Consider the following 27,351-nt stretch of genomic DNA (forward strand, 5'->3'; position numbering starts at 1 on the left):
CAACACACACATTCTTCACAGTGAGCTTGAGGTAATAAGGAAATGTCTTTCTGTCCACTAGCATGTTTTGTTTGTTTCTCCATCACTGCTACCATATCTGTAGCTGTCTCGTGAGTTTGCCATCTGGATTTTTACTGTCAAGTCAAGTTTATTTGAATTGCACTTTTAACAACAAACATTGTCACAAAGCAGCTTTACAGACAATTAAAGACTTTAAACATGAGCTAGTTTTGTCCCTAATTTATCCCCAATGATGAAGCCTGTGGTGACGGTGGCGAGGAAAAACTCCCTCAGACAACACGAGGAAGAAACCTCGAGAGGAACCAGACTCAAAAGGGAACCCATCCTCATCTAGGTGATAACAGATAGTGTGATGATAAATAAATCACTTCTATAACTGTGTCCTATAGAGTCACAAAGAACAACTGTGTAACCAAGAAATTCATTATAGTTTAACAGGAAGTCTGTTTTGTTGAAGTTATAAACTGTTCATTGATGGAGACTTGAGTGTAAAACTGTTCATGATAACTGCAGTCTTAAAATTAGCAAGTCCTCAGACATACGTAAAAGCATGACTGTAAATATCCAGAGCATCTTCCAAATGTGACTTTCAACTGTCCATATGGGGCCGTCCTCCACACAAGCGATGTGATGAGACTCCAGCCAGACATAGGGCATCAGGATGGATCAGGCAGGTCTGAGGAGCAGAAGAGGCCAGCATCTTACTGGTGCCTCAGGATTGACATGTAACTCAGAGGGACAGACAGGGGGGATGACACAGGTTGTTAGGTATGCCCAAGGTCACCTAAAGAGTCAGAACAGTATACAAAGTTGTGTAAGTTGCGTCATAGTAACACTGACAGATACTTTGCCGTCAGCTGTATTTGGTTGCATTGTCCCTCACCTTTGTTTCAAGGACGTATGCAAATGGAACATTACGTCCTTGCTGGGTATCAGCATAGACAGCTGGGTGGAGTGTGCCAGTGACCGTGCTCACTGGAGGAAGGAGATCCAGAAAGGGTCAAGAAGACAGAACTAAACAGAGGTGGAGAAGAGATCATGACGAAAAGCATCATAGACATCAAGAGCAGGCAACAGCACCTTGAAGAGTAGTCATTGCCACAGAGACTGCCATTCCATTGTGGAACTTCACAGCCATACCAAATGCTGCTCTGTCTGAAATAAGTTGCACCTGAATTTTGTTGCTGGAATGCGCTGAGCCTGGATAGACCTATTACACTAAATCAAATAAGATGATTTGAAATAAGCCCTACTTTTATTAGCTCACTTTGTGGAATAGCCCCACCCCCAACCCCAGGTTGAGATTAGTGAAACAAGTCTGAACAGGAAAATATCTCTCTAACTTCAAAACTATATTTTGATTGTTTTTTTTTAAATCATCAAAACAGGGAACAACAGCAATATATTATTATTATTATTATTATTATTATTAAACTAGAGATGCATTTCCATGAGAAAATGCAAAGTGTGATTAAGATGGTGCAAAAAAGATGAGTGTGACTTGTGACGGAAGGACGTTTGTGTTGGGTGAGTCAATCTGAGCCATGCAATGAAGTTTGGTGGCTCTCTGACGCAGTGTGACGCAGCAGGATGACTTTGATTCCAAACCCCCATTCATTTCAATGGGGCCAAAAATGAATTGAAGTTAATGTGGGGTAAAAAGGGATGGGTGAAAAATAAGAAAAAGATGAGTGTGGGTTATACTGTAGCTGATTTCATGGACGCGCCAGGTGAGTTGGTCAGAGGCATTGTATGAAGTTTGGTGGCTCTCTGACAAAGCATGGCCAAGCAGGAATACTTTGATTACAAAACTTTGTTCATGTCAGTGGAGCCAAAAAAAATGACAGAAAAATGACAAAAACAAGAGAACGAGTGCATCTTTCCAAAAGCTGTACACTTGCATGAACTTGCAAATAAAAATATTGAACCATAAATAGAAAATGTACCTCCAAATGTCAGGTTACTGAAATGTACACAAAATATTTCCTTCCTTTCCAAAGTTAATCAGTTACCGTTCAATAATTAAATACAACCCCAATTCCAAAAATATTGGGACACTGTAAAATGTAAATTAAAAACAGAATGCAATGTAATGCAAATCCTTTTTGACCTACTGTAGCACCTGTACTCTTTTACTATGAAGCCACACTGATGTAATGTGTGCAGAATGTGGCTTGGCATTGTCTTGCTGGAAAAAGTACAGATGTCCTTGAAAAAGACATTGTCTGGATGGCAGCATGTGTTGCTCCAAAACCTGTATGAACCTTTCAGCATTAATGGAACCTTCACTGATGTGAAAGTTACCCATGACATAGACATTAACAGACACACCCATACCATCACAGATGCTGGATTTTTGGCGGGGCTGGTAATAATCTGGATGGCCTATTTTTTTGATGATACCATTTCCATGATTTCCAAAAGCAATGTTAAATATGGACTTGTCAGACCACAGCACACTTTTCCACTTTGCCTCAGTCTGTCTCAGATGAGCTCGGACCTAGAGAATTCACCAGCATTTCTGGATGTTGTTTATATATGGTTTTTGTTTTTCATGGAAGATGCAGTGATGAACCGTGTTTAACAACAGTAGTTCTCCAAAGTGTTTCTGAGCTCATGTAGTAATGTCCTTTATACAACCATATCAGTTTTAATGCAGTGCTACCCGAGGGGTCACCTGAAAGATAACACTGAAGGAGCTGCAAAGATCCACAGCAGAGGTGGGGGTATCTGTCCATAGGACCACTTTAAGTCATATACTCCACAGAGCGTATGGATGCATACTCTTTATGGAAGAATGGCCAGAAAAAAGTCATTGCTTAAAGAAAACACCTTTGGAGTTTGCCCAACAGCATGTGGCAGATTCCCCAAACACATAGAAGAAGGTCAAATGAGACTAAAATTGATCTTTTTGGCCATCCTGGGAAATGCCATGTATGGCTCAAACACAACACTTTCCATCACCTTGAGAACACCATTCCTACAGTGAAGCATAGTGGTGGCAGCATCATGCTGTGGGGATGTTTTTCATCTGCAGGAACAGGAAAGCTGGTCAGGATTGAAGGAAAAATGGATGGCAATAAATACAGGGCAATTCTGGAGGAAAACCTGTTTGAGATGGCCAGAGGTTTGAGACTGGGACGAAGGCTCCCGTTCCAGCAGGACAGTGACCCTAAACATACTACTAAAGTCAAGTCAATGATTTTAAACATGAGCTAATTTTATCCCTAATCTATCCCCAATGAGCAATCCTGTGGCGACAGTGGCAAGGAAAAACTCCCTCAGACGACATGAGGAAGAAACCTCGAGAGGAACCAGACTCAAAAGGGAACCCATCCTCATTTGGGTGATAACAGGCAACATGATTATAACATGTTTAACAGTTTTAACATGAAGTCTGTTTTGTTGATGTTATAACTCTTCATTGATGGAAACTTAAGTGCAAAACTGTTCATAACAACTGCAGTCCTAAAGTTAGCAAGTCAACTGGAGTCCTCAGCTATAAAGCATTACTATCAGTATCCAGAGTATTTTCCAAGTGTGACTTTCAACTGTCCATATGGGGCCGTCCTCCACACGAGCGATGTGATGAGACTCCAGCCAGACATAGGGCATCAGGGTGGATCAGGCAGGTCTGAGGAGCAGAAGAGGTCAGCATCTCGATCTCAGGATTGACATGTAACTTAGAGGGACAGACAGAGTGGGTGGAGGGGAAGAAAAGCTACAGCTACACTGGAGTGGTTTAAAGGGAAACATTTAAATGTCTTGGAATGGCCTAGTCAAAGCCCAGACCTCAATCCAGTTGAGAATTTTAAAATCATTGTCTTCTGTTTTACATGTGATCATCATTTCACAAGCTCAAAATCTTTTTTGTATTAATTTGATCCTATAGCTGCCTTCATCCTAAAAAAACACTCATACTCCTAAACAGAGGTGGGTAGAGTGAGCAAAAACTGTACTCAAATAAAAGTACTCATCAAAATAATGACTTGAGTATGAGTAAAAAAAGAACATCATAAAATGACTACTCAAGTAAAAGTAACTTCATATGATGATTTATGACATCTATGATGTATTATAACAGGAGGACAGAGGACGGGAAGGAGCAGTAGCCTAGCCTGACTAAAAGCAATACTCGACAATGTCTCCTGCTGGACTTTTTTCATATCTTTTTTTTGTATCTTATTTTTTTATATTTGTGTAAATACTTAATTTATCTAGAAGTTTTTCTCTATTTTCTATTCTCTGTTTATCCTGTGATGATGATGCTGGAATGTTAATTTCCCTGAGGGAACCCTCCCAAAGGGATCAATAAAGTTTTATCTAATCTGATCTGATCTAATCTATTATATTCAAATGCATCATAGAGATTGAGAGAGAGAGAGAGAGAGAGAGAGAGAGATTAAATGCACTGCACCTCATTTTGGGTTTATTTTTGTCAATGAGTTCCACACAAAACTTTTTGATGTTTTCATGGCCCTTAATGTGTTATTCTTCTGTTGATTTGTGGCGACAGTCATGCGTTACTTACTACTGGGTATGTTGGTGCTGGTAAAAACAAGAGAAAATATGTACTAACCCCATTTCCAAACCTTTATTTAACTAACCAGAGTACAAAGAAAAGATTTTCAATAGTTTTACTGACCAGCTTAAATGTATTTTTTAAATATAAACGAAGTTAGAATTTGATGCCTGCAACACACTCAAAAAAAAACAACCAAACAAAAAAAAAGTTGGGACAGAGACATTATTACCATTGTGTTACATCACCTTTCCTTCAATAACACTTTTTAATCATATGCGATCTGAGGATGCTAATTGTTGCACTTTTGTAATTAGAATTTTGTCCATTCTTGCTTGATACAAGACTTCAGCTGCTCAACAGTCTGTGGTCGCCGCTGTCTGAGTCTCCTCTTCATGATGCTCCATACATTCTCAATAGGAGGCAGATCTGGACTGGTAGCAGGCCAGTCAAGCGCATGCACTCTGTGTCTACGAAGCCATGCTGTTGTAGCCCATGCAGAATGAGGCCTGCCATTGCCCTGTTGAAATAAGCATGGACTTCATGGGAAAAGACATCACCTTGATGCATATGTCTCTCTAAAATCCCAATATATTCCCCAATATATCAGTGGTACCTTCACACACATGTAGCTCACCCAGGCCGTGAGCGCTAATGCCCTCCATACCATCACAGATGCTGGCTTTTGTACCTTTTTCTCATCTGACCACAGCACACGTTTCCACTGTCTTTCAGTCCATCTGAGATGAGTTCAGGCCCAGAGAAATCGTCAGTGTTTCTGTATAGAATTGATGAATGGCTTCCTCCTTGTGTAATACAGTTTCAGGTTGCATTTCTGGATGCAGCGGTGGACTGTGATAAGTGACAGTAATTTTCCAAAGTCCTCCCGAGCTCATGTGACTGTATTTGTCACGTTAGCATGACGGTTTCTCAGCCAGTGCTGCCTGAGGGCTTGAAAGTCACACCCATTCAGCAGTGGTTTCTGACCTTGCCCTTTACGCACTGAGATGTCTCCGAATTCCCTGAATCTTTTCACAATCTTCTGTTCTGTAGATTTTGAAAGACCTAAAATCTTTAATTGAGAAATGTTCTTTTTTAACTGACTAACAATTATTTCATGAATTTTGGTACAAAGCAGTGAGCCATGCCCCATCCTTACTTGTAAAGACTGAAGCATTGGTGCTGCTCTTTTTATCCCCAGTCATGTTCTCAGTTAACCTGCTTATTGTGGAATCTTCCAAAATTGTGTTACTTGAATATCCTATAAACTTTTCAGTCTTATTTGGCCTCTGTCCCAACTTTTTTTGAGTGTGTTTCAGACATCAAGTTCTAACTTCCTTTATATTTACAAAATACAATTAATTTAAATGCAAGTAGAAACCTGCAGTTGAACCTCCAAATGTATAGTGTAGAAGCATTGAAAATAAGATGCAGAAGAGGGTAAGAGCTAGTACACATCCCTGCTTCATGCTGCTGCTGACTGGGAATGGGTTAGATGATCAGATGCCATCATAAATGACAGTGCTGTGCAGGTTCATGTGGAAGGACTTGATCATTTCTCACAGAGTTGGTGGTCATTCCAGCTTTTGGAGTAGCTTGAACAACTTATCCCTGTTCACCCTATCAAACACTTTTGTTAAATCAGTAAAGGTAACGAGGAGAGGATGGTGTTGCTCATGGGACTTTTCCTATAGTTGATGTAGAGAAAATATCTTATTCACTGTCAATCTCCCTGATCTGAAGCCACACTATGATTCTGGGTAAACGTGCAATGCTAAGGTTTGAAGTGTTGGTAGGAATAGGATATGATAAATAGGAGCAACCTTCCCCTAAAATTATCACAGTTGTCTTTATTTTTGTATAGCGTTATGATGTCTGCATCTCGCATATCCTGGGGGACAGATCTCATCTCCCAGCAGACGCAAAGGAGCTTGTGCAAGTGGGGGATGAGGACAGACTTCCCAGTTTTAATGATTTTCAAGGGGATACCATCACTTCCTGGGGCTTTACCTAATGACAGATGGCCGATAGCTTTGCTGAACTCTTCCAATGTAGGCTTAGCATCGAGTTCAAACAAAATGGGAAGCTCCAGCACCTGAGTTCAGTGCATGTTCTTGTAGCCTGGGCAAATGCTATGGAAGTCCTGGGTTACCCATGTGGCAGGACTCCCCTCTCAGCATTACTGGTAGGAACCCAAAAGAAAGGATGAACCAGTACGTTGGTATCAGTTAAGCTGCAGGAGTTGCCGGGAAGCTGCCAGAGTGTGACAGCAGACCACCTGCAGGGCTCCACTCCGGTTTTTCTGTCGGGGTTTTCTCCCTTAACCTTTGCTCACCATGAGCTAAGCACTAGGTAGTGCCACACCAGAGCTCCGTTAGCTTGTCCAGCCACAAGGCCAGACTACCCAGGGTGCACCTGCTAATACAGTTTGCGGAGGTGGAGTTTGCACAGGTGTCGGAGGTGGTGAGACTTGCTGGAACTTATAAATGCCTTCCAAGCCTAGTGAGATAGCAAATGTGAGTTGTGCATCACACCATTTTACACTCAATAATAATAATAATAATAATAATTCAATGATCTCTTTGTAGTCGGGACTATGCTATGAATATGGAGGAGGCTCGATTAGCTCGAGAGAAAAGGTGAGTGTGTTCCTATTTCAGGTGGCAGAATTTCAAACAAATAAAAACTGTGGAATTCATAAATAATCTCTGATTTCCTTTCTATTCTATGCTCTATTCTTTTGTCACTCAGATTTAAAACTGCAGAAAGGTTAGCAGCAGAGGAATATCAGCAAGAACAAGTGCGGTCAGCATCTCATCGTCTCTCAGACATCTGTCAGTCATCTCAGGATGAGACACAAACTTTTGTCATGTCACAGGAGCACCTGGACATACCCTCTACATCACACCTGCCAGGTATTTGTTTATTGATGGATGTGGATGTTATTCCTTGGATAGCCTAAAGACTACACTTGCCAAAAAAATTGCTCTCAAGTGTCATTCACTGAACAGTCGTGACAGATGTAAAGTTAAAACTCCTAATGAAATCAGAAATGACTCTGATGCTCATACTCAAGTTCTTTTCAACATACTTAGCACTGCTTGACTATATAGTATACAGTTATAGAAAAGAAATTACTTATAATCACACTATCTGGTGGCAACCAGATGAGCAGGGAGCTTTCCCTTGCCATCATCGCCTCTGGCTTTCTCATTAATAATAAATATAAATTTTATCCAGACTTTTGTAAAGCTGTTTGCAACAATGACCACTGAACTGAATTGAATTTATTGTCATCAAACATCAGACTTGTGAAGGGTTTCTGCACCATTATATCACCAAACACTTGTTTGTTCTCTTTGGCTTTCCCACAGATGATGAGTCAGAATCAGACTTGCTTGCCAACTCAGAACCTGAACAAGAACAACAGGAAGAGGAAGAAGAGGAAATCAGTGCTGAACTGGACATGGAAGAGGCAGCAGAAGAAAAGGAGACTGTAGAGGATGGGGAGGACTCTGCAATAGTAGTGGAAGAGCTAGATAACATTAGTCAGGATGCAGAAGTGGAAGACAGTGGAATCTTGAGTGATAAAGAACGAGAGAATGAAGAAGTGAATGAGAAAGATAACTGCTCAGCATCTAGTATCTCATCATCCAGCAGCACTTTGGAAAGAGAAACAGGTAAGAAAAGATGTATTCGGATGAAGAAGGTAAAGGGAGAGAGACAGGTGACAGGAATTGTTATAGATAATTGGAGGAGGAATTTAGGAGTAAGTGGTAAACAGCAAAAGACAAGGGAGGAAGGAAAGGCAGGTGATGAAAGAGAGACGTGCAATTACATATCAAGATGTACTTGTGTAAAACTGATAAAATATTTAAATAATATTGGCTGGCATTGGGTGGTCTATCAGATATATTCCATTCAACTAGCATGATACTGAACAAGTCGAAGACGAGTAGCTGAATAGAATAGGGCGGCACGGTGGTGTAAGTGGTTAGCACGGTCGCCTCACAGCAAGAAGGTTCCGGGTTCGAACCCAGTGGCTGGTGAGGGTCTTTCTGTGCGGAGTTTGCATGTTCTTCCCGTGTCCGCGTAGGTTTCCTCTGGGTGCTCTGGTTTCCCCCACAATCCAAAGACATGCAGTTAGGTTGACACGGGGCGGCCTTGGGCTGAGGTGCCCTTGAGCGAGATACCGAACCCCTGACTGCTCCCCGGGCGCTCTGGTGTGGCTGCCCACTGCTCTGAGTGTGTGTATGTGTTCACTGCTTCAGATGGGTTAAATGCAGAGGATGAATTTCACTGTGCTTGAAGTGTGCATGTGACAAATAAATAAAGGTTTCTAAATCTGATAGACCATGAAAAAAAGCCTCCCAATATTATTATTATTATTATTATTATTATTATTATACGTACACATTCCTTTTGAGTGTTTGATGCATCTTTCTCTTTCAAAATTCTCTCAAAATCTTCCATATTTAATGAAGCAAAGTTGGTGGTGATGTTTGTTTACCAGTTGTCACAGTCGCTCGCTAGCACGGAAGTTTTATGGCTCCGACGTGTGATGTCATGTTGTCTTGACAACCACGCAATATTGTAAACCATATTCAATGCTCATTCTCCATTGGGTAGAGTGACGTAAGACACGTCGGATAAGTGATATGCTAACAATATTGCATGCTATCGAACCAAGTGAAGAAACCCGCTAGAAGGGAATAGAACACATTTTTATTTCATTGAAAAAGTGTCCTGTATAGATAACAGTTGTTAATAATGTATGTTCTATGCAAAAATAATCAAATAATATAACTAATATGAATATTATATAGTTAACATAGTTAATGATTTTATTATTATTATTATTATTATTGTTATTATTATTATTATTATTATTATTATTATTATTGCAGGTCCAAGCAGTGAGCAATGTACTGACATCCTCAATAGCAAACTCTTCATGCTGGACATGCTTTACTCGCAGAGCATGAAACCCAGTGAGGAAGAAGAGGAAGAGGAGGCAGACCTTGAAAAGGAAGCTTGTGCACAAGGAAATGAAAGTGTTGAGTCATTGGTAGTGGACGAGTCTAATATGAGTGAGGAAAACTGCAGTGAGAAAAAGCTTGACAGTGGAACAGTGCAAGATTTTGCTGAATGCTTTGGAGACCTTGTCAAAGGCCTGAGCTCTCCACCAGTTGAAATGCAAGAAGAGCAGAAGCCCCTTCCTCAGCTACCAGCCCCACCCCCCAAAAAAGAGTCTGACAATATATGGGATGAACTAATGGCAAAGCCTCATGAGCTGCGCATCAGAGACATCGACTTCACTGATTTGGGTGATGAGGATGACCAGGACATCCTGGTTTCAGGAGGTTTGATTGGGTCAGGAGCTCTGGCTCCACCCCCACCTCCCCTTCCTCCATGCCCCTTCAACATGACCCCACCTCCACCCCCTCCAGCCCCTGGAGTTGGGCCAGCCCCACCTCCTACCCCTCAGCCAGAGTGCCCACTTTTCCAGAAGAAGAAGAAGACAATCCGTTTGTTCTGGAGTGAGGTGAGGCCAGATGATTGGAGGTTTCTGGGACTAAGACGGGGACACCTGTCCCTCTGGTCAAAACTGGAACCAATGAAACTAGACATGGGCAAACTAGAGCACCTGTTTGAGAACAAGTCCAAGGAAATGAATGTCACAAAGGTAACATTCTATAATTTTATTTACGTTCTGTCACTTTCCATCTGCAGAATGCATGTGTTTAATGATGAATGAATGTTGGTGATTGATGAGAAACTTTGATGTTCGTTAGTGAATGTTGCTGAATGTCCATAGTGCCAATACCCTGTAAAGTGTTCTTGGGTTGGTGAATGGTGCTATATAACTTAAATTGGTTTTTGTTCTGTGTCAAGAATATTTAAGTTTGGGAAATTTTAGACAATGTTGGTGCTTGGCAGAGAATATTGGTGTGTGATGTGTCAGTAATGCAATAGAGAGTGCCACTTCCAGTCAGACTACAAACATGGCCGATCTGAACTACAACACCCAAGAACCACAGCGCCTCTATCACCTGTCTATTAATTACACCGGTCACTCATTTCCTGGTTAATCAGCCTATGCTATATAAACACCTCTCCCACACTCACTCAATGCAAAGTATCATTTGGTGTCTTACCTGTCATACCAAGCCTTGTTATTCTGCCTGCCTTATTGTGTTCTCAACCCTTGTTATTGTCTCATTATTGTTACTCTTTAGTCTAGCCCTAATTACTCTGTCTGCCAATCGATCGACCCCTGCCTGTCCCTTGACTTCGATTTCGTCTCGCGTTTTGGATTTGTTTGCCAGTCTGCATTCCCCACTCTCCCCTGCACATACATCCAGAAGTGCTTTCATACTTCGCCACATATGGATGCAGCAGAGGAGGCATAGTAGACTGCTTTGATCGCTCAAGAGTGCTTCTTAGGAGAACATCAGCAGATGCTCACCGATCTCAACATCAAGATGGCTCAGCTCACTGCTATGATGCCACAGGCCCTCCTAATGTGCCCCGAAGCTCCTCCGAGTCCCGCGCTCCCACTTCCACGCCCCGAGAAGTATGCTGGGGATGCACTCAGCTGCAAGGGGTTTCTACTTCAGTGCTCCATGTACTTCTCCTCGCTCCCAGTCATCTCAGATGAACGCAAGATCGCCGGATTTCTTTCGCTTTTAACTGCCAAAGCACTACAATGGGCCAGCGCAGTGTAGAGGAGTGGAGGCAAACGCACCACCTCCTATGATAGCTTTCTGGAGTTATTCAAGCGTGTGTTTGATCATGAACTGGAGGGAATTGAAGTCAGCGAGAGCCTACTCACCATCACCCAAGGTTCGAGGAGAGTTGCCAATTATGCCTTAGGTTTCTGGACTCTTGCAGCCACCAGTGGATGGAATGAGCCAGCATTAAAGGCGGCGTTTCACCGAGGACTTCACTTCTCAGTATTGAGTGAACTAGCATGCTGCGATGAACATCTCACTCTGGATGCTCTCATTGATCTCACCATTCAGCTAGACCATCTTCTCTCCAGTTGCCCATCCCTCTGGGAGGAAGCCAAGCCTGTCATGACCTCTGATTTTCCCTCTCCCATGGAAGTTTTTCATGCTCGCCTGAAACGCTCCAAACTAGATCAGAGAAAGAAGGAGGGCTTGTGCTTCTATTGCGGGAGCTCCAGTCACCCTATCATCCAGTGTCCAGTCCGCCTGCCATGTACCAGCTCCGAGGAGACCAAGGCTGATTCGGTGAGTCCCATGAGATCACTAAGAGCTTGATCTTTCAAGCCTCCAATATTACTGAAACTGTCTTCCTCTACCCACGTGCTGTCTAACGTTTATCGACTCAGGGGCAGAGGGAAACTTCATTGCCAGCTCAGTCGTCCAGAGGTTCAATCTGCCCACAGACTCACTGCAGAGCCACTCAGCATCCGGTCCATCGATGGAGGCCCCATAGGGGAGGGCCTTGTCACCTCCTGGACCGCTCCCGTGCATATTCAGGTGGGAGCTCTTCACTCTGAACAAATCTCACTCCTCATCACAGCTACCAAGCATCATGACATCATTCTGGGCTACCTGTGGCTACAGCTTCATGACCCACTCATCTCCTGACAGAAAAAGGAGATTCTCCAGTGGTCCCCGACATGTTTCCAGAACTTCCTCCTCAGTTAAATCTTTCCTCCACCTCTGTAGAGAGTCCTCACCCTGACTCCCTGGAAGGGATCCCCATGTGCTACCTGGACCTAGGGGAGGTCTTCAGCAAGGGCAAAGCATGCGGCCTACCCCCACATCATCCATATGATTGAGCCATTGACCTTCTGGCTAGTACTTCTCCCCACACAGCCACATTTACCCTCTGTTCCAGAACGAACAAGCTGCTATGGAAGAGTACATACAGGAGGCCCTCAAGCAAGGGTACATACACCTGTCCACTTCACCAGCATCAGCAGGATTCTTTTCATGGAGAAGGTGGGGGGGGCAGACTTCGTCTATGTATAGACTTTCAAGGACTCAATCAGATATCAGTGAAATACCCATATCCACTTCCACTTGTGCCGTCCACATTGGAACAGCTCTGCAGCACCACAATCTTCTCCAAGCTTGACCTACATAGTGCCTACAACCTGGTCTGCATCCACGAGGGTGATGAGTGGAAGACCGCCTTCAGTACCAGCACCTGCCATTTTGAGTATCGGGTCATGCCTTATGGCCTCTCTTTGGTGCCAAGAATGTTCCAGTGCCTCGTTAAAGACATGCTGCGAGACATGTTGGGGAGGTATGTCATTGCTTACATCAATGACATGCCGATCTACTCCCCTGATGAAGAGAGTCATCTTAACCATGTTTGATCAGTACTCAAGTGCCTGTCTAAAAACCATCTCTATGTCAAGGCTGAGAAGTGTGACTTTCACATGCATAAGATCTCCTTCCTGGGGTACATCATCAGTCCTGAGGGGGTCTGCATGGACCCCTCCAAGGTAACTGCAGTCACATCCTGGCCTGTACCCACCTCAGTGAAGGAGCTCCAACGTTTCCTAGGCTTCGCAAACTTTTATCGTTGTTTCATTAGAGGGTTCAGCACCCTCGCAGCACCCTGACCTCCCTCCTGAAGAAGGGACCCAAATGCCTCCACTGGAACCCCACAGCCAAAGAGGCCTTTGACAGCCTAAAAATGACTTTCACTACAGCCCTATCCTTCAGCATCCGGACCTGACCTGACCTTTCATGGTTGAAGTGGATGCCTCCGAGATTGGTGTACGAGGGGTTCTCTCCCAGTGCTTCAATGAAAGGCCCAAGCTCCACCCGGTTCTTCTCCAAGAAGCTCACTCCAGCAGAGAGAAACTATGACATTGGGAACTGAGAGCTACTGGCCATCAAGCTCGCCTTAGAGGAATAGAGACACTGGTTGGAGGGGGCCACACACCCCTTTGTCATTTTTACTGATCATAAAAACCTTGAGTATCTGAAGAAGGCAAAGAGACTGAACCCATGCCAAGCCCGATGGGCACTGTTCACCCATTTCAACTTCACGATATCCTATCATCCTGGCACCAAAAACACCAAGGCTGACACCCTGTCACACATCTTCAGCCCATCTCTTCACAACCAGGAACCTCATCCCATCCTGACACCTAAATGCTTCATCCAGGCAATCACTTGGGACCTCAACAAAGAGGTAAGAGACTCTCAACCACATAATCCTCCAGTCAACTGCCCACCGGGCTGCCTGTACGTCCCTAATCATCTCAGGAGCAGACTCATCACTTGGGCACACACTTCTCCTGCCACTGGTCATCCCAGCAGCCATCGCACCCACCAACTGCTGTGAAATAAGTACTGAAGAACATGCTGACTGAGATCATTCATTTCATCTCTTCATGCACTGAGTGTGCTCAAGCCAAGGTCCCTTGAACTCCTCCAGCTGGCAAATTATGCCCTCTTCCTTTGCCTCAGAGACTATAGTCCCACCTGGCAATCAGCTTCATCACTGACCTGCTGCCATCCCAAGGCAACTCCACAGTTTTGGTCATCATCTGCAGCTCAACACTTCGAAGACCAAAGAGCTGGTCATTGACTTTGGGAGGTCCAGACCAAGGTCACGACCAGTTCTGATCAAGGGAGTCGAGGTGGAGGCTGTGCATTCCTACAAGTACCTCGGGCTGTGGCTGGACAGCAAGCTGGACTGGACTTGCAACACCAACCACTTGTACAGGAAGGGACAGAGCAGGCTATACCTCCTGAGGAGGCTGTGGTCCTTTAACATCTGCAGGAAACTCCTGTGGATGTTCTATCAGTCCGTGGTCGCCAGTGTCCTGTTTTACATCATGGTGTGCTAAGGGGGCAGCATGTCCAAGAAGGACACATCCAGGCTTGACAAACTGATCAGGCGGGCCGGCTCTGTGGTCAGCATGAAGCTGGACTCTCTGGTGGTGGTGGCAGAGAAGAGGACTATGGACAAACTACTGAACATCATGGACGATGCCAGTCACCCTCTGCACACCATCATCAGCAACCAGAGGAACCTGTTCACTGACAGAATGCTCCTTCCCAAATGCAGGACTAACAGACTTAAAAACTCCTTTGTCCCTCATGCCATCAGACTGTACAACTCCTCTCTGGGGAGGGAGGAGGGCTAGCAGGAGGACAGAGGACGGGAAGGAGCAGCAGTAGCCTAGCCTGACAAAAAGCAATACTGGACAATGTGCAATATAAATGTGCAATACCTCTCCTGCTGGCCTTTTTTTTCCATATCTTATGCTTTTTTATATTTGTATATGTAAATATTTAATTTAATTTATCTAGAAGTTTTCTCTATTTTCTATTCTCCTGTAATGATGCTGCTGGAATTTTAATTTCCCTGAGGTAACCCTCCCAAAGGGATCAATAAAGTTCTATCTAATCTAATCTAATCTAATCTAATCTAATCTAATCTAATCTAATCTAATCTAATCTAATCTAATCTAATCTAATCTAATCTAATCTAATCATTGACCGCTTCTCCAAGGTGCTGAGATTCATCCCGTTATCCAGCCTACCCACAGCATTTCAGACCACCAAATTATTGTTCCAGCACATGTTTGGATACTTCAGCATCCCAGAAGACATAGTCAGTGACCATGACCCTCAATTCATCTCTCCTTTGTGGGCCAGCTTTATGGAGCGGCTAGGGGTCACAGTGAACCTCACTTTGGGATATCATCCCCAGTCAAATGGCCAGGTAGAGAGAGCCAACCAAGAAATGGGATGTTTCCTCAGTATCTTCTGCATGCAAAACCAAGGGGACTGGGCCCGCTTCATCCCATGGGCCGAATACACGCAAAACTCTCTCAAGCACTCAGCCACACAACTTGCACACTTCCAGTGTATGCTTGGCTACCAACCTTCCCTGTTTCCTTGGGATGACTCTCCAGCATGGGTATAGGCCATGGAAGAGTGCTTCACCCGTAGCCAGTTGATTTAGGAGGGAGTTCACCAACACGTCACGTCATTTAATGCCAAGTACAAGGAATACGCCGATAAGCACCGGAGCAACAACCCTAAGTACTATCCTGGCGATCGGGTATGGGTGTCCACCAGGGACCTTAGGGAACACAACACATGCCAAAAATTACAGGTACACTACATCGGACCATACAAGGTGCTCCAGCGCATCAACAAGGTTTCCTATAGACTTGAGCTCCCGCCTCACAGTCGTCTGTCACCCACCTTCCATGTCACCTGCCTCATATCCTCCATCCAGGGTTCCCTGTCTGAGAACATGCCCACCCCCGACCACCCATCTCCTGACCCAGAAGGAGAACCCATTGTAGCAAGACCCTGGTGTGGGTGGAGCACAGAAGCACGGCAGGCGGCTGTTTGCGTTGAAGTGGGTTCTTTGTTTTATAGCTTTTCAGCATAGGGCTCAAGAAACTCTCACTCTCTCACACACGCACGCACGCACATACATAGGCTGTTAACAAGCCCTCGGTGCCGACCTCCCCTTCTCACACTCTTTTTATCGAGCGCAGTCACTGAAGGAGACACACAAACACACGTTAATTGACAATAGGTGTAGTGACACAACCACTCACCTTCCCTGACTTCGCCCTCCATTCACAGACCGCCACTCGGCCACGCCCCCACTGCCACACCCATCTACCAGGTACATCGGATCCTAGACTCTAGATGTAGAAGAGGTCAGCTAGAGTACCTGGTAGATTGGGAGGGCTATGGACCAGAGGAACGAAGCTGGGTGGGAGCTAAGGACATCGTAGTGCCTCTCCTTACTCAAGAATTTCACAACCAACACCCTGACAAGCCTGCACCCAGAAGGAGGGGGCGTCCTAGGAAGAATGTAGCTTCTGGAGGGAGCTCCTTGGGTGGGGTTGGGTGTTCTGGCAGTAACACAATAGAGAACGCCACTTCCAGTCAGACTATAAACATGGCCAAACTGAACTACAACACTCAAGAACCACAACACTCTCTATTGCCTGTCTATTAATTATACCTGTTGCTCATTTCCTGGTTAATCAGCCCACGCTATATAAACACCTCTCCCACACTCATTCAATGCGAAGTATCATTCAGTGTCTTACTGTCATACTAAGCCTTGTTTTATACTTGCCAAAATAACAACATAATATCTTGCATATCAGATATCTTCTTAATCTCAGGGTGTCCAGCCTTGGCATCCTCTCGCTATCCTGGCTACCTTCACATGTACACGTTTACAATAACCTTGCAAAATAAAACAGTGTGATACAAAATGACATTCTTCATCTTCTATAAACACGAGACACAGTGTCTGACCTAAGAATCTGAGAGGCACAGATTCTCTAAAAATTATATTTTTCCTCTACACTGTGTCTCTGAAGCTTACCTTTCTAAAGCTCACTAAAGTCATAAGAATTGTTTAAAAATTAAATTTTCCTCTACACATGTTTGATGGATAACATTGGTGTTTAATGGTGTTTGTTGTTTTTATGATGGTGTGTGTTGGTAATTGAGAGTGTGTTGTTTGATTGAGAATGCTGTGTTAGACAAAATTGCTGTAAGATAGAAATGTTGGTGTTTGTATGCAATTTTTTGTAACAAATTAATTTGATAATGCTTACTAGAGATGGTTTTGTTGACATGTTTCTTTGTATTGTTTTCACATTTATGTTGCGTTGGTTAGAAAACAGTAGTGGATGGTAAAAGGCAAGAGATCATTGTCCTGGATTCCAAACGCAGTAACACCATTAATATTGGGCTCACTGTACTCCCTCCGCCACGAACCATCAAATCTGCCATACTCAACTTTGATGAATATGCACTCAACAAGGAGGGCATTGAGGTGAAGAGTCTATAGTCACGTGTACTCACAATCACATTTGAAATATTATAGTAAAGCATACACTATATCGAGTATATTGCCCAATCATTACTCTTTGTGTCTATTCTGCAGAAGCTCCTGATGATGGTTCCAAGTGAAGAGGAGAAGCAGAGGATTCAGGAAGCTCACATGTTGAATCCTGATGTTCCTTTGGGCAGTGCTGAATCCTTCCTCCTAACTCTCTCTTCCATCAGTGAACTCTGTGCTCGCCTCCACCTCTGGGCCTTCAAAATGGACTATGATACCATTGAGAAGGTGTGTGTGTGTTTTTGATGGTTTTGGATTTTGGTTTTCCCTGTGAGGGCCTTGCTGAAGATCCCTGCGCAAACTATTAAACTAGCAGAGTTGTTTCCTGTTTGAAAGTGCTTGGGAGCTAACTGTTTAATTGGGGGTGGTGTTTTCTGTTTGACAGGAAGTGGCAGAGCCTTTACAGGATCTGAAGGAGGGCATGGAGCAGTTGGAGAAGAATAAGACATTCCGCTACATCCTCTCAGCCATACTTGGTGTTGGCAACTTTCTCAATGGATCGAAAGTGAGTGATGAGTATTGTGGTACCGTTAATGGCACTAATATTTGTGAGCAAAATAAATTTGTTTAAGGTATGTGGTGATGCCAGTGTTGCTCAACCTCTTATTTTTACTTTAGTTTTATACATCCAGTGTCAAAACTAAAGACAAATCCAAGTAAATCAAGTGACACGTATGATCCCTCATGTTGCTTAATTGTATTTGGGAATTTGTGTCTGTTTGTGTGTGTAGGCAAAAGGTTTTGAGCTGAGTTACCTGGAGAAGGTTCCAGAGGTGAAGGACACAGTCCATAAACAATCTCTGCTGCACCATGTCTGCTCAGCAGTAGTGGAAAACTTCACAGATAGTACAGACTTTTACTCAGAGATTGGCGCAATTACACGCTCTGCTAAGGTACACACACACACACACACACACACACACACACACACACACACACACACAGAGAGTATACACACAGTCAAAAACTGGTGGTGTAACAGCTTCCTTCTGAGGTAGAGGCCTTCAAAATGATGTGATTCCATGCACCAAATTCTGGGTTCCAGAGTTCAGAAGAATGTCATTTGCTAGGATGGGATCAGAAACCACAGAGGTCAATAGGATCAAGATCAGCTGAGACTCTGGGGAAAAAAAGATGCAGGTGCCACAACAGTATGGTGATGGGAGAACCCAGAATCAGAGAAGCAAAATTCTGGGAACTGAGGCATAGCAGAGAAGGCAATCAGTAAAAAACTTACATATATAATTATATTCCAATTCAGTAACCGCTTTATCTTGTTTAGGGTAGTGGTGGATCTAGGGTGACCACCTGCTCATAAGCCCAAGGGGGGACAAGGGGTATGTTTTTGAGGGACAATGTGGGACGCCGCCCCCAATGCGCCGCGCCGGCCGCTGGAAGACTCACAGATAGTGGTTTACCCATTTCTAGCACATCCTACCTTACATGGTATATCAATAATACCCTATTCTGCTGTTATTGGTGATGTATGGTCATGAACAGGCCACCAAATGTGTTTTTTTTTTCATAAACATTCATAATATTTTGACCATTCAATGACTTGACAGACACACTTCCACTTATGATTTACTGAAGCTACTCAATTTTATTTATTTTCCATTACAATTTATTCACTTTAAATCAATCATAATATAATATTGAGTCTGAGGCTTTGCAGTGCATCAGTACAGCAGGAATAGTGACAAGTCTCCATTTAGTTTTCAGTGGATTAACAGGAATTGTAGTGGCTCAGCACCACAGAAACAGTAGAAAAAGTCTCTTAACTCACAACCGCAGTCACTTTGTCAGCTAGAGAGTCGTTTTTAGGTCGGAGGAAAGCATCCATAGATTTAGACGTTTCTTTCCGTTGCACACGTTTCTTGTGAGTCTCCGCGAGCCTGTGTCGTTTCACATCGTATTCCCCGCCATGGAACTAAGATCCATGCATGCATGTCCGATTGAGAAAGATGTTTTGCAAAGGTCAAAGAAAGCCCTCTCGGTATCCCCCTCAACCCCTTTCAGCCACAAATATTCATTTTCCCACTCTTTCCTGTACATACACCTTCTCTTTTTAACTGGAGGTGGGGAGCCTCACCTGCCATCTCCCCGGTACCTTTCTCCATTTTTTAATATGAAAGCAATGCATGCGTTGCACCTGCGTCCCTCGTCACTGTCTGTGCACGTGAGTGCGGTGTCATGGCAACAACAAAAAGTTGACAACAACCAGTCAGTTGTGAGGGGTGTGTGTGTGTGTGGTTTTGTTCTACAGTCTATAGTGGCGACGGCGGTGTGCTGAAATGTCAAGTAATATTCGTTTGGCTGCCTGGGTGGCCCGGGGAGAGCGACATCCCCCTCAGCAAGCATCGATTATGCAGGACACGTTCTGAATTTGCGGGACGCATAAATTCGGCTTCAAATGCTGTACGCGCACGCGCTATGCGGGACAGGTGGTCACCCTAGGTGGATCTGGAGACTCTCCTGGAACACTGGGTTGGAAGTGGGAATATACCCCAGATGGGACACAAACCCATTGCAGGGCACCATGCGCACACACATTCACACATTCATGCACACCTAGGGATAATTTAGCATAGCCAATTCAGCCACTGGCAAGTTTTTGGGAGATTCAATTCAATTCTGTTTTATTTGTATAGTGCATTTAACAATGGATATTGTCACAACGCAGCTTTAAAGAAAAGTATAAAGTCTGGATATAAAATTCAACATATAAATTTATCCCCAATGAGCAACCCTGAAGCAACAGCGCCAAGGAAAAATTTCCTGAGATGACATGAGGAAGAAATCTTGAAGGGAACCAGACTCAAAATAGAACCCATCCTCCTCTGGATGACACTGGATAGTGTGATTTATAAATAATTAACTTCTGTAACTGTGTGCTATATCCATCTATCCATTATCTGTAGCCACTTATCCTATCCCAGCTGACTATGGGTGAGAGTCGGGGTACACCTTGGACAAGTCGCCAGGTCATCGCAGGGCTGAAACATAGAGACACACAACCATTCACACCTACGGTCAATTTAGAGCCACCAATTATCCTAACCTGCATGTCTTTGGACTGTGGGGGAAACCGGAGCACCCGGAGGAAACCCACGCGGACACGGGGAGAACATGCAAACTCCACACAGAAAAGCCCTCGCCGGCCGCTGGGCTCGAACCCAGGACCTTCTTGCTGTGAGGTGACAGCGCTAACCACTACACCACCGTGTCGCCTACTATGTGCTATATTTAAAGTCAAAAAGTACAATTGTGTAACCAGGAAATTCATTATAGTTTTCACATGAAGTCTGTTTTGTTGAAGTTATTAACTGTTCACTCACTGACTTGAGTGCAAAACTGTTCATGGCAGTTGTAGTCCTCAGCCATTGGAGTAAAACCGTTTCTCTAAATTGCAGTCCAAAGCTGTTTTAATGGTTTCTAAGTGCATGTTTAGCCTGTCCATATGGGGCCATCCTCAGTTGCAGCTAGTGGTTTCCAAGTGATGAGAACTCCAACCGGGCGGCACGGTGGTGTAGTGGTTAGCGCTGTCGCCTCACAGCAAGAAGGTCCTGGGTTCGAGCCCCGGGGCCGGCGAGGGCCTTTCTGTGCGGAGTTTGCATGTTCTCCCCGTGTCCGCGTGGGTTTCCTCCGGGTGCTCCGGTTTCCCCCACAGTCCAAAGACATGCAGGTTAGGTTAACTGGTGACTCTAAATTGAGCGTAGGTGTGAATGGTTGTCTGTGTCTATGTGTCAGCCCTGTGATGACCTGGCGACTTGTCCAGGGTGTACCCCGCCTTTCGCCCATAGTCAGCTGGGATAGGCTCCAGCTTGCCTGCGACCCTGTAGAAGGATAAAGCGGCTAGAGATAATGAGATGAGATGAATGAGAACTCCAACCACTAGTAGGGCATCAGAATGGAACAGGCAGGCGTGCAGAGCAGAAGGGCTAACTGGTATCTCAGGAGTAGCATGTGAAATAATGAGATGAAAGGAAACATGCAGGACATGCTCCGGACACAGGGAGAACATGTGGCACTCTGCACAGACAGCAACTCAGGATCCCGCTGCACTGTGCCACTCTATGATCATGAAAAAAAAGAAAGTACACCCTCCTTCAATTCCATGTTTTTATTTACCAGGGCCTAAATAACAATTGTGTGATCCTCACCAACTTCTATAAATAAACTAGTAATCTCACTTGACAACTAAACAACAGAGCAGACATTAATATATGTATGTGTGTGTATGTGTATATATACAGTGGTGCTTGAAAGTTTGTGAACCCTTTAGAATTTTCTATATTTCTGCATAAATATGACCTAAAACATCATCAGATTTTCACACAAGTCCTAAAAGTAGATAAAGAGAACCCAGTTAAACAAATGAGACAAAAATATCATACTTGGTCATTTATTTATTGAGGAAAATGAATCAATATTACATATCTGTGAGTGGCAAAGGTATGTGACCCTTTGCTTTCAGTATCTGGTGTGACCCCCTTGTGCAGCAATAACTGCAACTAAACGTTTGCAGTAACTGTTGATCAGTCCTGCACACCAGCTTGGAGGAATTTTAGCCCATTCCTCCGTACAGAACAGCTTCAACTCTGGGATGCTGGTGGGTTTCCTCACATGAACTGCTCGCTTCAGGTCCTTCCACAACATTTCCATTGGATTAAGGTCAGGACTTTGACTTGGCCATTCCAAAACATTCACTTTATTCTTCTTTAACCATTCTTTGGTAGAACGACTTGTGTGCTTAGGGTCGTTGTCTTGCTGCATGACCCACCTTCTCTTGAGATTCAGTTCATGGACAGATGTCCTGACATTTTCCTTTAGAATTCGCTGGTATAATTAAGAATTCATTGTTCCATCAATGATGGCAAGCCGTCCTGGCCCAGATGCAGCAAAACAGGCCCAAACCATGATACTACCACCACCATGTTTCACAGATGGGATAAGGGTCTTATGCTGGAATGCAGTGTTTTCCTTTCTCCAAACATAACGCTTCTCATTTCAACCAAAAAGTTCTATTTTGGTCTCATCCATCCACAAAACATTTTTCCAATAGCCTTCTGGCTTGTCCACGTGATCTTTAGCAAACTGCAGATGAGCAGCAATGTTCTTTTTGGAGAGCAGTGGCTGTCTCCTTGCAACCCTGCCATGCACACCATTGTTGTTCAGTGTTCTCCTGATGGTGGACTCATGAACATTAACATTAGCCAATGTAAGAGAGGCCATCAGTTGTTTAGAAGTTACCCTGGGGTCCTTTGTGACCTCGCCGACTATTACATGCCTTGCTCTTGGAGTGATCTTTGTTGGTCAACCACTCCTGGGGAGGGTAACAATGGTCTTGAATTTCCTCCATTTGTACACAATCTGTCTGACTGTGGATTGGTGGAGTCCAAACTCTTTAGAGATGGTTTTGTAACCTTTTCCAGCCTGATGAGCATCAACAACGCTTTTTCTGAGGTCCTCAGAAATCTCCTTTGTTTGTGCCATGATACACTTCCACAAACATGTTTTGTGAAGATCAGACTTTGATAGATCCCTGTTCTTTAAATAAAACAGGGTGCCCACTCACACCTGATTGTCATCCCATTGATTGAAAACACCTGACTCTAATTTCACCTTCAAATTAACTGCTAATCCTAGAGGTTCACATACTTTTGCCATTCACAGATATGTAATATTGGATCATTTTCCTCAATAAATAAATGACCAAGTATAATATTTTTATCTCACTTGTTTAACTGGGTTGTCTTTATTTACTTTTAGGACTTGTGTGAAAATCTGATGATGTTGTAGGTCATATTTATGCAGAAATATAGAAAATTCTAAAGGGTTCACAAACTTTCAAGCACCACTGTGTGTATATATATATATATATATATATATATATATATATATATATATATATATATATAATACACACACCTGTGAGTGTTTAGTCTGTCTATTTCTTATCTAGAGTGTTTAGTGTTTATACTGTTTATATTGTTTATTTCATATTATTGTATATAAGCTCCCCTAATAAAGCCTTGTTTCTTCTGACTGTCTCTCATTTATTCTGACCCTTTCGCTATGTTTTCGCTCTTACCTTATTTACTCTGTGTTGTTCGCCGATCGCCCGACCCTTGCTTGTTTACCGACACTGATTCTTGTCCCTCGCTTTGGCTTCGTTGTCAGTCTGCATCTCGCTGTCCTCTGCGCATACATCTGTAAATGCCTGCATTCTAACAGGATACTTCGCCACAACATGGATGAACACAGATTTTAACACGGATTTGAAACCGACTGCTCTCAATGCACAGGGGTGTTTGCTAGGGGAACATCAGCAGATGTTCGCTGACCTCAATATGTGGATGACACAACTCGCAACTGTGATGTTGCAGGCCCTCCTAGCATGCCTCGAGTCTCCTCCTAGCCCTGTGTTACAACTGCCCATGCCAGAGGAGTTTGCTGGAGACGTCGTTGTATGTAAAGGTTTTTTACTTCAGTGTTCTATGTATTTCGGCACCATGCCTAATCTGTCTGATGAGTGCAAGATCACAAAGTTTTTGTCCTTTCTCACTGGCAAAGCACTCTGCTGGGCTACTCCTGTTTGGAACAAGGGCAGGAAATAAACCACATTATATGAGCAGTTCCTCTCCCTATTCAAAAGGGTTTTTGATCATGAACCTGAAGGGAATGAAGTGGGAGAGAGTCTATTCACCTGTTCTCAAGGATCTCGAAGTGTTGCTGAGTACACCTTGGACTTCAGAACACTAGCAACAGCCAGTGGATGGAATGACCCAGTGCTTAAAGCATTTTTCACCAAGGTCTGCACCCAGAGATCATCAGTGAACTGACCTGTAGAGATGAGAACCTCACGCTGGACTCCCTCATAGACCTAGCTATTCGTCTGGACCAACTGTTAAAACACCAACCCTCCATTCTCGAGGGAACTAGGCCCGTTCAGCCATCTGAAGATAGCTTCCACATGGAGGTAACCCGTACCAGGTTAACCCGCACAGAACATGCTCGATGGTGCAGGGAGGGTTTATGTTAATACTGTGGGAGCGTTGAGCATAACATTCGGCAATGTCCAGTCTGTCTGTCCTGAGGGCCTCCAGCAGAAATTCCTGCCAGATCTACGAGTCCGGTGAGAACTCAGCTCTAAATCCTTTAAGATTCCAGTTTTACCAAAGACGGCATCGTCCACACATGTCCTATCCGCTTTTGTTGATTCAGGGGTAGAGTGGAACTTTATGAGCAGCAACATCGTACAGAAGCTCAACCTGCCTACAACCCCTCTGCACAGCGCACTCAGCATTAGAACCATCGATGGAGGACCCATAGGTGATGGGCTCGTCACCACTCACATCCAACCCATCCAAATTCAGGTAGGAGCATTATACAAGGAATTAATTTCTCTATATGTCACCTCATGATCACGATCATGACATCATCCTTGGATATCCCTGGCTGCAGTTACACAATCCGTTAATCTCATGGCAAAGTAAAGAAATTATGCGGTGGTCTCCCATGTGTTTCCAGAGCTGTCTTTCTCATCCTCAGGTTAGGGTGTCTTCCACCTCAGTAGAGAGTCCTCAGCCAGACTCCATAGACAACGTTCCTGACTGCTATCGGGACCTTCTGGAGGTCTTCAGTAAGGGGAAGGCCTGCGGGCTACCACCACACCGGCCGTATGACTGTGCGATTGACTTACTACCAGGTATATCACCGCCACATGGTCATATTTACCCTCTATCCCAGAAGGAACATGTTGCTATGGAGGAGTATATTCAGGAGACCCTCAAACAGGGATATATCTGTCCTTCCAAGTCCCCTGCTTCTGCTGGTTTCTTTTTTGTGGAGAAACGAGGTGGTGGTCTAAGGCCTTGCATTGATTATAGAGGTCTCAACCAGGTTACTGTTAAATACCCCTATCCTCTTCCATTGGTCCCTGCAGCGCTTGAGCAACTCAGGTCCGCAAAGATCTTCTCGAAGCTTGATCTCCAAAGTGCTTATAGCCTGATCAGGATCAGAAAGGGGGATGAATGGAAGACCGCCTATACGTAGCATGACCACGGGGCACTTCAAATACCGGGTAATGCCTTATGGCCTTTCTTTGGCACCCAGTGTGTTCCAGTGCCTTATCAATGACGTGGACAAAGAAATTTTGCTATTTCTCTCACATTTTCGCTCTTGCCTTATCTACCCTGTGTTGTTCACCGATCGCCTGACCCTTGCTTGTTTACCGACACTGATTCCTGTCCCTCGCTTTGGCTTCATTGTCAGTCTGCATCCCGCTCTCCTCTGCGCATACATCTGTAAGTGCCTGCATTCTAACAGCAGTCATGTGTCACTAATGAAATGCCCAAGATTCGTTAATCATCAAAAAGTGTGACTACCTCTATAAAACCAGAACATTTGGCAGTTTGGTGTTCTGGAACACTCGGATGTATGTCTACATCATGCCAAGGAGAAAAGATATCAGTTATGATCTCAGAGAAGCAATTGTGGCTGCTTATCAGTCTGAGAATGGTTATAAGGCCATCTCCATCGATTTGAAATCCACCATTCTACAGTAGTAAGAATTGTTTAAAATTGTCAGTCTTACCAGGAGTCAGCATACCAGCAAATACAGTCCATGGTCAAACTTTTCATGCTATCCATTATCTGTAGCCACTTATCCTGTTCTACAGGGTCGCAGGCAAGCTGGAGCCTATCCCAGATGACTATGGGCTAGAGGCAGGGTTATGGCAGGGCTGAAACAGAGACAAACAACCATTCACACTCACTTTAGAACCACCAATTAACCTAACCTGCATGTCTTTGGACTGGAGGGGGGGGTAACCAGAGCACCCAGAGGAAACCCATACAGACATGGGGAGAACATGCAAACTCCACACAGAAAAAGCCCTTGCCAGCTGCTGGGCTCAAACTCAGGACCTTCTTGCTGCGAGACAGCAGTGCTAACCACTATACCACTGTGCTGCCCACTTTTCATGCTCGAAAATATTAAAATATAAAGAAAATATTTATTGTTTTAAAAAATATAAAGAAAAACCCAAGATGTGATCTACAGGGCTCTGAAAACACATTAAATGTTTGTTCATGACAACACAATCAGAAAAAGAGTGAACAACTATGGCTTTCCTCAAAGGGTGTATGGGGGGGGGGGAAAGCCCCTTCTCTTCAAAACGAATATGGAGCATGACTTAGGTTTGCAAAATTGCTTCTGAACAAACCACATAAATTCTGTAACAATATCTGATCTCATCAAACAGTGCACAGCACCATGTTTGGCAAAAACCAAATACAGAATATTCACAACAAACACTCCATACCAACTGTGAAGCATGCTGGTGGAGGGGTGATGATGTGGGTTTGTTTTGTAGCCACAGGACCTGAGAAACTTAGTCACTGAGACAACAATTAATGCTACTTTGTATTAGAATATTCTGGAGATAAACATGAGACCATCTGTCCAGCAGCTTAACCTGGGCTGAAATTGGATCATGCAACATGACAATGATCCCAAGCACACCAGCAAATCAACATCTAATGGCTAAAGAAGAAAAAAAATCAAGGTGTTGGAATAGCCAAATCAAAACCCACACCTCAAAACCACTGAGATGCTGTGGCAGGATCCAAAGATAGTTGTACATAAACGAATTCCCTCAAACATTAATGAACTGGGGCAATGCTGTAAAGAAGAGTGGGGCAAAATTTCTCCAAAATGGTGTGGGAGCCTGATAAACTCTGACAGAAAACATTTACTTCGACTTATTGTTGTTAAAGGTGGTTCTAAATGTTACTGTCATACTAGCGGAATATGGTGCAGAACTATGGTTCCCATCAGCCCCTGAACATCACCTGACCAAGACACTCACCACATCACATGACCGTATACACCTGATTCACATTTATGTTCAATG

General features: G+C 43.9%; 1 protein-coding gene across 2 annotated transcripts in view; it reads left to right on the forward strand.

The window, feature by feature from the left end:
- Nucleotides 1-27,351, forward strand: part of LOC132882272 (FH1/FH2 domain-containing protein 3-like) — a 92,309-nt gene that overhangs the window by 55,653 nt on the left and 9,305 nt on the right. For both annotated transcript variants that reach the window (XM_060915557.1, XM_060915558.1), the window contains 8 exons: nt 7,132-7,182; nt 7,295-7,458; nt 7,918-8,223; nt 9,451-10,229; nt 17,207-17,365; nt 17,477-17,659; nt 17,817-17,936; nt 18,163-18,324. In XM_060915557.1, coding sequence (XP_060771540.1) covers nt 7,132-7,182; nt 7,295-7,458; nt 7,918-8,223; nt 9,451-10,229; nt 17,207-17,365; nt 17,477-17,659; nt 17,817-17,936; nt 18,163-18,324 — 1,924 coding nt within the window. The remainder of the gene's footprint in view (nt 1-7,131; nt 7,183-7,294; nt 7,459-7,917; nt 8,224-9,450; nt 10,230-17,206; nt 17,366-17,476; nt 17,660-17,816; nt 17,937-18,162; nt 18,325-27,351) is intronic.

Source organism: Neoarius graeffei, chromosome 2 (genome assembly GCF_027579695.1).
Source record: "Neoarius graeffei isolate fNeoGra1 chromosome 2, fNeoGra1.pri, whole genome shotgun sequence".
Taxonomy (NCBI): Eukaryota; Metazoa; Chordata; class Actinopteri; order Siluriformes; family Ariidae; genus Neoarius; species Neoarius graeffei.